The 13,830-nt window shown below is 43.8% G+C and overlaps 1 protein-coding gene across 1 annotated transcript in view; it reads right to left on the reverse strand.

Annotated features, from left to right (window-relative positions):
* The window catches only part of cacna1aa (calcium channel, voltage-dependent, P/Q type, alpha 1A subunit, a), a 74,249-nt gene that overhangs the window by 12,865 nt on the left and 47,554 nt on the right, over positions 1 to 13,830 (reverse strand). Inside the window, exons 34-44 of the mRNA XM_056406829.1 lie at positions 13,633 to 13,716; positions 12,320 to 12,322; positions 10,668 to 10,784; positions 10,408 to 10,473; positions 10,067 to 10,164; positions 9,723 to 9,873; positions 9,191 to 9,318; positions 7,553 to 7,649; positions 3,093 to 3,207; positions 2,416 to 2,523; positions 1,383 to 1,486 (exon numbers count right to left, since the gene is read on the reverse strand). Of these exons, the coding sequence (XP_056262804.1) occupies positions 1,383 to 1,486; positions 2,416 to 2,523; positions 3,093 to 3,207; positions 7,553 to 7,649; positions 9,191 to 9,318; positions 9,723 to 9,873; positions 10,067 to 10,164; positions 10,408 to 10,473; positions 10,668 to 10,784; positions 12,320 to 12,322; positions 13,633 to 13,716 (1,071 nt within the window). The remainder of the gene's footprint in view (positions 1 to 1,382; positions 1,487 to 2,415; positions 2,524 to 3,092; positions 3,208 to 7,552; positions 7,650 to 9,190; positions 9,319 to 9,722; positions 9,874 to 10,066; positions 10,165 to 10,407; positions 10,474 to 10,667; positions 10,785 to 12,319; positions 12,323 to 13,632; positions 13,717 to 13,830) is intronic.

Genomic DNA, 13,830 nt, shown 5'->3' on the forward strand with positions numbered 1-13,830 from the left:
AGACCGATATAACAGGGGAGGAATAATAGAGTGGGCCTCATGGACATCACGGCAGATAAACACTGCAACAATCCTGTGGAGGGGAACATAGCAGGTGAATGATGGGACAATAACACTTTCCTTGTCATTAATTCACTCGTCATCCATTTCAAAAGTCTTACCGTACTACCTCATAACCGCCACTTACATGTTTCGGATGAAAACAATTAAACTCCAGTGCATTTAAAATGTTATCTCCCGCATTAACATGTTTTAATCTTTGAGCTATGTGATTTTAAAATGAATAATTCTTTAGTTCTCTCTCCGCCTTTATTCAAATCCAAACTGTGGCAAACCTTCCGTCAATGAGTGCAAACACTAAATATAGTATGATGTACAACATTTAAAACACATGCAACACTTTGACTATACTGTTTGAAGGTATCCACACTAATATTTTGGGATCATGAAACACTGCAGAGGTGTTGCTACAACGTATGGTAGGCCGGTCCTGCTGACCCGGTCAAGACAGGCTGCAGCCTACAATGCAGCAGGTGGACTGGGGGAGTGGACAGTATGTGTGGACAGGAAATAATGGTTTGAGGGAATGTTTGAGAGACATTGGAAGTGTCTCTACACGTGCAATGAAATATCAGGTTGCCGAGCATGCAGGCCTTGAAATGCTTATGCTTCATGCCGGCTGCTTGAACCTGTTAAGGACCAGTACATTTGAGTTCTGATAGGATATCATCTCATGATCTGAATCACCAAGATGAAATAAAGCAAAATGAATGTGGAGGGTGGCCCCCTCTGTCACTGACAGGAGGGTGCAGTAGTATCATAATGCACATCTTTAAGTCTGGTCACGAGCACATGTGATGGGTAGTGAGGAGGTACAGTATCTTTAAAAGCAGTGCACACAAAAGGAGCCATTATGTGGGCTGCTATGTTGTTCAGGCATGGGCACCTTCAGGGCTCTGACAACACGTCAGCCGGCAACAATCCAAACTGCTAAATAACTGCTACGCTTTGATATAAATCATCTCGTAAATTCGCATTTTAATCTTGTGAAAGGTATACTTGAATCATGAATTATGTTTGTTTTTATTATTTTCTGCCAATACTCCAATTATTGTCAAAGCAAAGAGTAATACCCTTTGCCCAGCAGGTGGCAGCACTGTTTTGGCTGTTAGAGATGGAGCGTTAGATTTGAGTCTCAGCCCCTTTTTAGGTGACTGTACAAATCCTTATGTCAGTCCTTTTTCAGAGGTTGTCACAGCCCAGGCTGATATGAATGGGACTACAGCCCCGCAGCCTTGATTTCAGTGCAAGTCAGTCTGCCTTTGACTTTAAAGGGTCGGATGCAGGTGGAGTGCTATTTATTCCCCTTGAGACGGCAGTACCTGCTCGTCACGAAGAGCCTGCGAGCGCTTGATCTTGCTCTGCCGGTAGTACTCCATGATCATCATAGCTGCGTAGATTTTCCCCACTGTCAGGTCTGTGGCTGCTGAGAGAATGACAAGTTACCCTGCAAGATTAGACCTTTTGGTATGGACCCTGAGCGCGAGGAATGGTAGAAAGGGGTGAGGCATGCACACAAACAGAGAAACATCTCACACACAACATTGAGCAAATAGTCTTTTCACAGACAGATCTTCTTTCTTTCTTTAGTTTGAGTCGATATAGCATTTATAATTGTCACAGGTAAACCTTGAAATCAAAGCATCTCATTGTGATATAGATCATACAAAACTCAGTCGCTTCAGGAATCTGCAATCATTTAACCAAGTCGTCAACAAAAATACAATAAATAAATCTGTGATATCTTGGTTGCAAATGTAATGCTAAATGCACAATACATCCAGAGAGCAAATATCATGCATTTCACAAACTAAAGCAACTATATATCATGCAACGAGTGCATTAGCACCTGTGCATTTGTGCTTAGTTTCATAAGACTAAAAATAGACACTATATTTTATCAAGCACAGCAAGCCTAGGGCACACAGCTAACTACCCCTGAAGTGAAAAGACGTCTATAGAGGGTTGATCTATAGTGAGGCACCCTCTGATCGGAGGCACAGAGAGGTTGAGAAGGGTTGGTGGTGGCTGTATTCTGGTGAGTGTGGTTGCTGCGGCGAAATGAAAGGACAGGAGTGGGAGGGGATTGTATGTCTCGTTGTTCTGTGTCTACCGTGCAGCCGGCGCTTTCTCCGATGCTTCTGTTTATGTCTTCACAGGTCTGAGGTTTAGAGGTGTGGATGTGCGAGGTAATGTGCCAGCTGTATCAGAGGGTGCAGCAGTAAGAGAGAGACTGGCTGAGAGAAGCGGTCCTTCATGTGGCGTGAAGAGAAACAACGTTGGAGCACTGGGCGGCACACAGGGCGGCTGCATCCGAGCCACATTGCTGCGCCTGCACAACACTCTGCAACTTACACTTATGTGGCGTAACCAGCAAATCCAGAGTCTTCTGGGAGAGGTTGGGCCAGATCGCCATCATCTCTTTCCTCAGCTCTGCGTCCATCTGGTGCTTGTCAATACCACCTACGCACATTCATCAATCACGCGCATGCACATATATACAGATACATACGCACATATATAGATAGATACGTGGACATTCATGGCCAAGTACATGGACGAAAAATTCAGGCATGCACAGAATATATACACAAAACAGTTTATCCATAGATACAACCCATTCATACCCATTCAGATTGATACAAAAATGTATAAGGGGGACATACAAACATGAAAACAAAGAAAAAACAAACAAACACAAGATTTTTATTAGTACGGTTTTTAAATAATTGCTATGATCAAATCATAACTGCACTGGAAAAGGTACACAAGTGATTCGTTTTTTTTAAGTGGACTCGAAAGAACCTCGATTCCAAGGGACCTCAGCCTCACACAACATGCTACACGCAGGATCTGCTGCCAAAGAAACCACGCTGTACTTAAGCTCCTGTAGGAGAAGCATCAGGAAGAGCTGAAGGTTTCTGGGTTCAGGATTCGAAATAAGCAGACAGCGCTGCACTACAGGGGAAATAAGAGAAAGGAGAAGAAAGCATGTGAAAATTGGACCAAAGGAAGAAAGAGGGATTCCAAACCTTCCGCACCCTTGGCGATCTTGACGTCCAGTGCTGTGCGGATCAAGGCCATGAGGGTGGAGTTGAAGTGGACCGAGTTGTCATCGGCCACGGGCAGATCCATACGGAGCAGTCGCTGTGGGAGAGCCAATCAGGTTGAGTGGTGAGACGATGGGGAAACAAGTGGAGTGGAATGTATGTGGAACCTCCAGGTGACAAAAGGGGAGTGTGGAGAAGGGAGGGGTTTGGGGAAAGGAGGTCGAAGGAGCTTTGCATAGGATCTGTATGTAGCAGACGATGTCTGTCTAACTCTAACACATGGCCAGACTCAAGACAAATTAACCATATTATATATTTAATGCAATTTTCAGGGATTCACAGATTTAAATCTGTTTTGTCATATGAGAGAACCTGTGAGTGCAAAGGTACTAAATCAAGACATGTTGTTCAGATTTTTCCCTCAACTTATATATACACTTATTGTATAGCAATAATGTTATCTATGTTTGCTTGTCGAAATCCCAAATACCTCACAGGTCGGTTGAACCGCTGCTCCTGAGCCTCCAACAAAGAAACAGGAGGACAGGCTGAGTGGAAGTTACTATTATCCAGAGCTCCCCCTAGTGGTTTGGAGGTTCACAGTGACGATAACAGAGACCAGATGACAAGCCAATAAACAAAAAACAACAAAGGGACCAATCTAAGCAAGGGGAACACTTTGTTTGTTGTTTATTGTTTGATCCTTTATAGGTCTTGTTGGTCTATAATTGCAACAGAGAGTTCACACACCAACTCACAGATGACAGAGTGACGTTCGTGTGTGTTTGGTGACAGAAGACGGCGACAACCCAAACATGCAGCATATCATGCCTCCCCCATATCCCCATTAAGTGCCTCTCCTTTTATCCATCCATCAACACTTTCTCTAAATCTCTATTCCCCCAAACCTTTCTTGCACATCCCGCCCTCATGCAGCATGCGATGCACACGCAATATGCCTCTCAGGACAAGCAGCTGCACAGCCGTACACAGAAAGCATCCTCTGTTGGAGACATTAAAATGAGTTTGTGAGTTGTATTAACGTGGATGTTATTGAAGGGAATAAGACAATTTGCAAAAGATGGCGCTCGGCTAACATAAAAGAGCATCTAGCTCAATCGCGAATTATCTGGTGTCTAATGTGTGAAAAATGGGCACAGACTTGGAGGGTTAATAGGTGAGAGAGAGCAGCATTCTGTGGAAAAAGAAAGAAGAGGAAACAAAAAATGGCCACCATTGAAGTTCTGTTTTGGTGCTAAGATGCAAAATAATTGTTTTTTTAGGCGAAGATAATATGAGGTGAATAGAAATATCTGTTCTGCCCAAACATATATAATAATAGCTGATAGGGAAAGCCTAAGGGACAGAGATGATAGAGAGATACAAAAATCAGTAGGTTAATAGGTTATGAGCTGGAGCGTGTCAAGAGAAAATGTGACCAAAAATAGACAAAAACAAAAGAGAGAATTAAGAAGAAAAAAAGAAAGAAAGAAACATCACCAGACTTAGTTGGCGGTGTCTGTACGTAAGCCGTCCTGCCTGAAGGCTCTGCTGTCGCTCTTCAGGACAGAGAAGATCAAAGGGTTATGAGCTAGATGGGTCATTGTTCTGTGGACTGGATGGAAGGTCAAAGGTCAGGTTTGAAGCAAGGTGCTTAGGGAAAGTGGTACGAGAGGGTAAGGCATAAACACAGAGATGGCGGCCTTCTGGAAAGTGTTTCCAGTGGTAATTATCTAGGGTCAGATTAAGATGGTAGGGAAGTGAAAACCATGCATTTAAAGCATGTTGGGTTGTTGGGCAGGGGGATAGAGTGTCTACCTTTTAATACGGGGAGGAAGCTTTTAGGGATGATGTTTGAGGGTAAAACCAAAGGATGAGGAGAAAAGGAAAGCATCAAATGTAGAGTTGGGAGAAAAAGGACAGGGCAAGGGGTGCAATAAAACCTGGGTCAAATAATACATTTTAGTCCACACAGGCAACAACTCATTTTTGTTCTATTTGTGTAACAAAGTGGACATCATAGGTGGACATTTCTTTACGAAAATAACCATAGAATGTAAATATAAAAGTTTGGTATACCTTCCTTGGCTGGCAACCTCTTTGACACATTATAAACCGCACTTGTATTTAAATCCTGCTCCATATGGAACCGTAAAGAGTTTAAAACGTCAGCACTATTTGCCCCAGGCCTGCTGGAGAAAAAGAAGGGAGTCGGATGAAGCGATGGTTGGCGATGGAGTGATCTCTGTGCCTACAGGCTGTTTGGCCGGCTGCCCCCTGAGGCCCACAGTGATCTGCCAATGATGTCTCATGAGACACGTCGAGGTGTTACGGGAACATGTGGTAACATAGAGGTTCATTTGTTATCCTTCTGTATGTTTCTATCCGATACCAATTTGTCGAAGACTGATTGTGTCTGTGCTGATTGTTTGACAGACAGGGGTCTGTGCATGGGGTTGGTGGGGGTGGTGGTGGTTATCGGCCATGCAGAAGGCAGGTGAGGGAGTGTATATGTGAGGGGAGCGATATGCAAAGGTGAGGGGGGGGGGGGCTGGAAACAGAATAGAACTGCATTGACGACAGAACCAAAGGACAAAGAGAAGATTGGACTTGCAGATAGAAAAGGCTGCTCGGGGGCTTGGAGCTGCTTCATGAAGGGTGACTGAAAAAGAACTGCTTCTGTATGGCAACCAAAGGCTCTCTGAGGAAAACACATCGCTGAGAAGCCCGTCTGCTCTCTCTACCATTAGGAATAACAGATCGTATCTATGTGAAGGTTGATATGACTTCCTCCTGTGTGTGCATGTGTGTGTGTGTGTGTGTGTCTGCCCCATCCACAGGACGGATCGAGTCAGAGGACGTAAGTCTAGCGGACCTTCCAAGCCCTGCTGCACACGCATGTTTCTGTGTCAGTGTGTGTGTGTCTACATGAGTTGAATGTTTGCCTAATTAATTCTAATCATTGATGTCTGCTCTCTCTAGATGTTTACACAACTGCATTGATGTATGCGCTTAAAAAATGGCACGATGTATTTTAATGTGCGTGGCTTTTGCATGTTTGTGTCGGTGAGCTCGCGTGTCCATCGTACACGGCGCAAACGAGCTGAGAAGGTCCCTCTTCTCGTCCCCTCCTGCGGATACACACCCCACCTAAGCCTTCACCCGAATTGTCTTGCTACCCCCACCCGCCAATCCCACACCAGCACACAACGCCACAACACCGACCAGCCCACCCCCACTTTCCACGAAGAGAAACAGAAACAGAACTAAAGAAACGACGACACTAAATGTTACACCACGTTAAGCGCTTAAATCCCTAGCCCCTCCCCCCCCCCCTACCCCAACCTCCCCCGACACCCATAAGAGACTCGGGCGAAGATGGGGTCCTTTCTGACCTTGTAGGCCACCCGTGCTGGTCACCTCTTCCCGAGGCCTAGTGGAGGACACATGTGCCTCAGCATGTCATACATTTCCCTGCAACTGATCCTGCCACTGCATCATCAGCCAGTGCCATCACCCCGTTAACAAAAGCACCAAAAAGAGAGAGAGAGAGAGAGAGAGAGATATTGAGATATTGGAAGTGGGGCAAAGACAAGAGGGGAGGAGTTGGGAGGAAAAAGATGCAGTGAGAGAGAGATTGAGCAGACGATTGATCAGAGGGTCGAGTTGAAAAGAGAGAAAAGGATCGCAGCGACAGAGATTGAGAGAGAGAAAAAGAACAAAACAAAGGAGAAGAACAAAACAACAGAAAGACAAGGTTATTGGGCTGATTGGGAGAGACTGAGCCGTGTGGCTTCTCTATGAGCTCCAGTACGCTCTAACAGTTTGTCAAGTCATAAAAGAGAGGGAGTAAATGACAGAGGGAGGGGAGACAAGAGGATCGGAATTTGAGAATGAAATGTTCTCTTGTAGTTTCAGAAGACAATAAAGGCGTAGGCCCTGTGTGTGTGTGTGTGTGTGTGTGTGTGTGTTTGCAAAGCCTGACAGCAAGCACCAAGCTGCTGCTGCTCGGACGAGGAGAGAGGGGGGGGGAGGAGGAGGAGGAGGAAGGGGTGTCAATGCAGTTTCTGTCTTTCCCCCAACCCCCAAAAAACCAAGAACAATGCAACACTACAGTGAGCAACCGTAGCTTGCTTCATTATAGCCATAAGCTCCAAGCAAAATGAAAGAATATTTAGGAAAAGAATATATCTATATCTTAAAAACTAAATTTACAAAAGTGGTAAAGCTTCTTAATGTGGATTTCCACATGCTTCCCTGGGTGTCTGCATTGTCCCGCACATTCTCACAGCAGTTTAGAATGCAAGTCGATCAAGGTGGCAAAGAAGTTGTAAAATTGAAATGAAAAAGAAGAAAATTGAAATAAAGCGGCATTCACTCCATTCCTGGATGCTGTGGCTAGCATGTGTGGTTGAGAGATTTTGTTTGAATGGGAGTCAAACCTTGCAGGCCACCCTATGGGGGCATTTCTTGCCTAAGCCGAGAGGCGGGTCGATTACTCGTAATAAACTGTACATGTCCTTATAATGAATGCGCCCGCTGCAAGAAGAATACAGGGGAGTTAAGAAAGAAACACATACACACAGGAGAAAACACACACACACACACACACATTCAGAAAGAAGAAAGAACATTGGGAGGAAGAGCACAAGATTGACAAGTACACAGTATATGAAAATACAACATGTATACTGTGAATAGCACATCTGCACCTGGATGAACCTACGCACACTCTACACTCGCTCTACTCCCTTCACTGCATGCCACACAGTGGTGCATGTGGTCCTCAGCACAGCCAATACAGGGCACTTTAAAAATCTTCCTCCTTCTCTGATGTGCTGTCTTTGTCCTACTCTTCGTCCTTAGCTTGACAGCCCTTTCCTTCCTCTCTCCAGGCCAACCCCGAACTGGATGTGTGCACAATGTAATTAAGGAATTGCAAACAGAGTAGAAAGGCGTGTGCTTGGTTAACAGCTAAATGCTTGTGATGTGCAGCTCCCCTCCCTCTTAAATATGTGTTCAATTTCAGCCCGGTGTCTTTCTTCCCTTTCCTCTGATTCATGTACAGTGGTTTCCATATCATCGTGAGGTCGGGTTGAAAAAAGCTATTATGCTAGTTTCAAGGAAAGGAACATTCTAAATTTGTTGGCGTGAAATCGTTTTATACATTTCTAAAGAATGTCTACTGGCATTCAAACCGTGTAGTTTGGCCTTTGACAACCTGCAATCAACTATTTAACCCTCTCCTTAATTCTTTCGGATAACCGTTCTCATTTTAATATTTGATCTAGCTGTGAAATTGAGCATGCCTCACATTCTCTTATTTCGTCTTCCTTCAACACTTTCCCTGTTTAGAACCATCTGTGTGCAGTCTACTGGACAGCACGAGGGCAACACACTGGAATACCGATACCATGAAACATAGCATGTCTACCGCCGGCCTTTAGACTACAGAGCTGGACATGGGAGCTTTGTTTGGAGTGTAGACGTTGCCACATTTACTTTCCTTTCAACAGTATGCCGATTCCAGAGGAGTAAAAGGGTTTGGGAAGGAGTGAGGGGTATTTCAGGACACGTTACAGAGAAGAGGAGGAGGAGGAGGGAGGGGGTGTAGGCTGATAGAGAGATAACCAGATGCCCGATGAGGTTATGCTCAGATCCGTTACAGCCGCCTTGCAGCTCTTCCACTCAAAACGTCTGTTCCATTAACCAGTTGACACTAATGCTTTGTCGGTCTTTTGTCTATTCCCGGACCATCTTAAACACCTCGTGCTGATTGTACACAATTACTATCACACACACATGTACAGCGTGGTTGAAAAGTTACAGATTTCATTGCTTGGGATATATGCTCTGTAGTAACACGCTTTTTAAAACAAGCACCAGCAGGTTTTATGGTTTTGTGAAGACTACTGGTGCAAACACAACCAGAAATGTGATACGTTTATGGATATCACTTCTGCTTTCACTGGGCTATTAAGTAATCATGAAGGGTCATGATGTGTTAAGGCCTGCCCGATTACTGGTATGTGTGTGTGTATGTGCACGTGCACCATGAGTGCATGCACATGACCACTCACCAGGCAGCAGGATCATACTCGGCCCATATCCTGACATACTCATCCAGGTGGTGAGGTCCCAGGATGGATGAATCTCTCGTCAGATACTCAAAGTTATCCATGATGACGGCCACGAACAGATTCAGCATCTACACATGAAAACATGCAAAAGCAGAAATGGTCAATATTTTTCTGATAAACAGAGACACGCAAGACTGATTTCACAAAGTCATCAGCGTAATAATTAGTAATACATCATGTGTCTTTAAGAAACAAGTTGCCAGTCAAAGGGAGAATAGCTGACTTCCTCTCTGAGTCGTAACTAAGAGCTGCAAAACGACTTAAATGGCATATCTGGTCAGTTCTTTGTTTGGATTAAAGAAAAATGAGAGTGGGTCTTTCCCATCTGGACTCTTGGAATGAAAATACTTTGCCAGATGACTTTGCACTGACATAACAAGGTGATCTCATAAAATGATTTGTGAAAGGCACTGGATCATGAAATTAGGACAGGGTGCGGCCGAGGGTCTTGCTCTATGTAATATACACTCACCAAGAATGAACAGAAGAAGATGAAGGAGACAAAGTAGAGGTATGCAAACTGGCTGCCACACTCCGGCTCCGGATTTCCTGTCTGAGGGTCACACCTCTTGCTCCCCAGACACGAAAGCATTATCTCGTGCCACGCCTCTCCGGTTGCACTTCTACAAAACACAAAAACACACTTGATTTATGACACATTTGGAGTATTGAGTCTGTCAGGTTTCGAATGTTTATTCAAGAATCCCATAAGATGTTTAGAAGATAACCATGAGTTGCAAACAAAGGTAATACGCACTGTATAAATACAGATTCACACACACACACACACACGCAAACAGACACACACACACACACCTGAAGAGCAGCATGAGAGCCATTACGAAGGTCTGGAAGTTGTTGTGCTGATTGATGGCACTCTCTCCGTCTTCTTCAATTGCGATACTTCCAAACAGCTGTTGAATACAATCACATTGTTTACACTGAAAAACCGGAGTACCTGTTTATTTGTGAAGCAGGGCCTAAAACTACATCCTTTACTGCACACAAGCCACTTCCATAATCCCCCTCGCATTGTGCACCAAATCCTTTATCACCATTATCATTCTCCTTCTGTACATCTTCCTCAGCATCATTATCCCTCAAATATGTATTTAATGTATCCAAAAAGCACTTTTTGGGTTGAGGCCTTCACCCACCTGCATGCCAATAATGGCGTAAATGAAGAACAGCATGGCAATGAGGAGGCAGACATAAGGCAGTGCCTGAGGAGAGACAGATTAATGGTTTGGTATGAGGTTTGATAGATACGGGTGCACTGTGCATGGTATACAAGGCGGCACCTGGCCGTTGTCCATGAATATATACACAATATGGGTTACGGGTATTTCATTCAAATCTACAAATGTGAATGCACGGGATTGCTTGTGTGTGTTAGACTGTATAATTGGGTGGAAACCTTGAAGGACTGAACGAAGGTCCACAGCAAGATACGGATGGTTTCTCCCTGGCGCAGCAGCTTGATGAGACGAGCTGCCCTGAACAGCCTCAGGAAACTTAGGTTGATGAAATTATTCTACATTACCGCCACGACATAACCACGGAGAAAGAGCGACAGATAGAGAGGAGGGGAGGAAAGAGGATGGCGATGGAAATGTGAAGATAGGAAAGTGAAATGAAAACGGGAAGCAATACAATAGAGAGGGGAAAGGAGGATATATTTGGGGTTGGGATAAAGGGAAAGAGTCGTTAGTTGTAATGCACAGTGTGCAAACAAGTTCTTAGACAACCGAAATATAATAAATAAAGGAAGGACAGTCAAACTCAAACTGAGGAAGATTCAAACTCAAATAAAAGTATCAGGAGCCAAACAAGTCAAAGCAAACCAAACTCAAACCAGCAAGGCTCCAACAAGCTTTTCATATCCATCAGGTTAGACAAAACCAAACCAAACATCACAAGGGAAGGGACATCATCCAAGTCTAACTAGGTTCATCCAATTGGGTTACATCGTAATAATTGTGGTCGGAATGGTGATTAGTTAACAGTGCAGGGACGTCAGGACATTTCCTTGGAAAGACAACAAAATGCACTAATTCTCTCAAGGCAACATATGCAATATTTTAAAATGAAGCAAGCCGACAGCATGCAGATGTGAACTAACACAAACCGCTAAATCTAATGGCAGCTGATGCGCCGTCCAATAGGATTGGCTGCCAGAGTCCCGTGACGTTCTGATGTGATGTCACAGACAAACGAAAGCACCAAGGTGGCTGAAGCACCAACTACGGTCATTATATCTTAAGTGACTACCTTTAAGTTCATATATGTTCAGTCTGTTGCCTTACACACCGTGTTTCTATGTGGCAATTAAACTTGATATCGAGTAAAAGCGTATTCATTTCTATATGTTTTCATTTTTAAAAACAACAAATTAATAACATCAATTTAGGTGAATTATGTAATCCAGAGCTCTCCAGCCATGTATCACAGTGAAGAACAAAAGATGTGCCGTTAAGGTGAGTTTAAGTGAGACGTGAAGTGCTCAAAAGGGACTGGCGGCAGGCACATGCAGGTCCACCTACAATACAGCATGTCATGTATTGCTCTGCGTGTGTGTGTATGTGTGTGTATGTGTGTGTGTGTTGTGAAAATAAAAGGTTCCTTCAAGAGACATGCAAAGGGCAGCATGCATCACTTGTTCTCTCTGCCACGGGCGAAGCTTTTGGATTCACTCTCCCAGTCACTGTAATATGTGTGTGTGTGTGTATGTGTGTGTATGCACATAAAATGGATGGATAATATCACTGGATATACAGTATATAGCAATAAATTCCAGTTTATACAATCCAATCCTTTACAAACTGAACACTAGTTCTCAGTAAAGGGCGTACAGTGTGGGTGGGATTTACGGTTGTATAAAAATATATGGATAGATACAGTGACTGCTAGAGGGGTGACACATTTAATTTAAAATTTAGAGCTCACTAGGAGTTTAGAGTTCTGTGTGCTCGGGGGTCAAGCATAACGTGCACATTTCACAGCGATAACATTTGCTGGGATGCAGTTAAAACAGATGCAGTAAAATAAGATCTCCAAAAAATTACAAACCATCTACATGTGGATGTTGCAGACATATGGTTTATAGCAGCAAATTTTTGGATTTTTGGTTGGTTCGAAAAACAACCAGAGAGATTGACCAAGCCGGTTGTCATGGGTGGACACAGAGGATTCATAGTGCATTTTGATTGGATGGAATCGCAGGAAGTAGGAGGTGTTGGGGGAGAAGGGGGAGGGGCGAAGTAGTTTACAGTAGATCGTCGTTAAGTTTGTGGACGATTTAAAGAGAGCATGTAAAAAGATAAAAAAACAAGAAAGAAATCAACAGTCATCACAGACACAAGTTAACACAGAAGCAGGTACAGTTATCGTCTCATTTTAGTACATTTACGAAATAGATTTATAAAGTCGCGGAAATATATCGGAATTATTTAGTTAATCATTTTCAACTCGCACGGATGCATCTTCATGCTCTGGTAAACGGAGCACACATTTGTACGTCTAAATATCGCCTCATGTTTAGCCTGAACACACCTTGAGAATATTTTCTCAGTTTAAAAGATATATGCACGTTCACACACGGACTAGCACACATACACAGTTTCACAGCCATGTGCTACCTTGTTTTTAAATTGGCACTACACTACATTTAACAAAGCAGGATCATGTGGTTTAATAATGTGGAGATATCATGGTGTTACATTACCAAACTACCTTGCCGTCATGGCATCACTGACTGAAAGCAATTTAGTGCACTGTGTAGCAATAATTGAACTAACACTAATCTATTTAATCAGACCACTGGCTTTTAGCTATGATGCTTCTGTATTCCTTCGCTCTAACTGTTTGTTCTTCAGCCGTAGTAACTAACAGATGTCTGATGCAACCGTAAAGTCTCCATTGGACAACCTGAGATGCAATCTGATAATTAGATTGGCTATTAGATTGCTTGCAGAAGCTGTGCACTGACTCGCCACAGAGCCCCAGCATGCCTCCTGCCCTGCTGTCAGAGGCTCAGGGCCGGCTAGCTGAAGTCTGGTCTCTTCTCGGCCCTCCAACTGGGACAATTATAGAAGGCTTTTATGCTCCTGCATGACTGAGCAATGCAAGACTCGACAGTGGCCTCTAACTCCTGCTCTCCCCTAACTTATTGTCCTGTCTACTGTATGTGTTGGAGACCATGTGACAGATGTATTAGTCCACAGACACACGCTGAAGCTCAGATAACACATCGTCACAAACAGCTTCGCAGACACTCAACACACATTTCTAACACAATATCATGTCAGCCTGTGAACAGTTTTGACTCCTCAGTAGAGCTCTAACACATCTACAAAGACAATGTATCAGATCCTGCTCCTTACCCCAAGCTCGGTGACCAGGATGTCAGTAACGCTGCCCAGAACTGTCACACAGTCAAAAATATTCCAGGCATCTTTGAAATAATTCTGTGAACAGGACAAAAGAGAGAGAGAGAGAGAAAAGAAGAGGAGCAAGAGGAAGAAATAGGGAAGTTGAGAGGGTGATGAGAGGATGTGAAGAAGTGAGACAAAGCGTGGATG

The sequence above is a fragment of the Pseudoliparis swirei genome, chromosome 23 (genome assembly GCF_029220125.1).
Source record: "Pseudoliparis swirei isolate HS2019 ecotype Mariana Trench chromosome 23, NWPU_hadal_v1, whole genome shotgun sequence".
In the NCBI taxonomy this organism is placed as follows: Eukaryota; Metazoa; Chordata; class Actinopteri; order Perciformes; family Liparidae; genus Pseudoliparis; species Pseudoliparis swirei.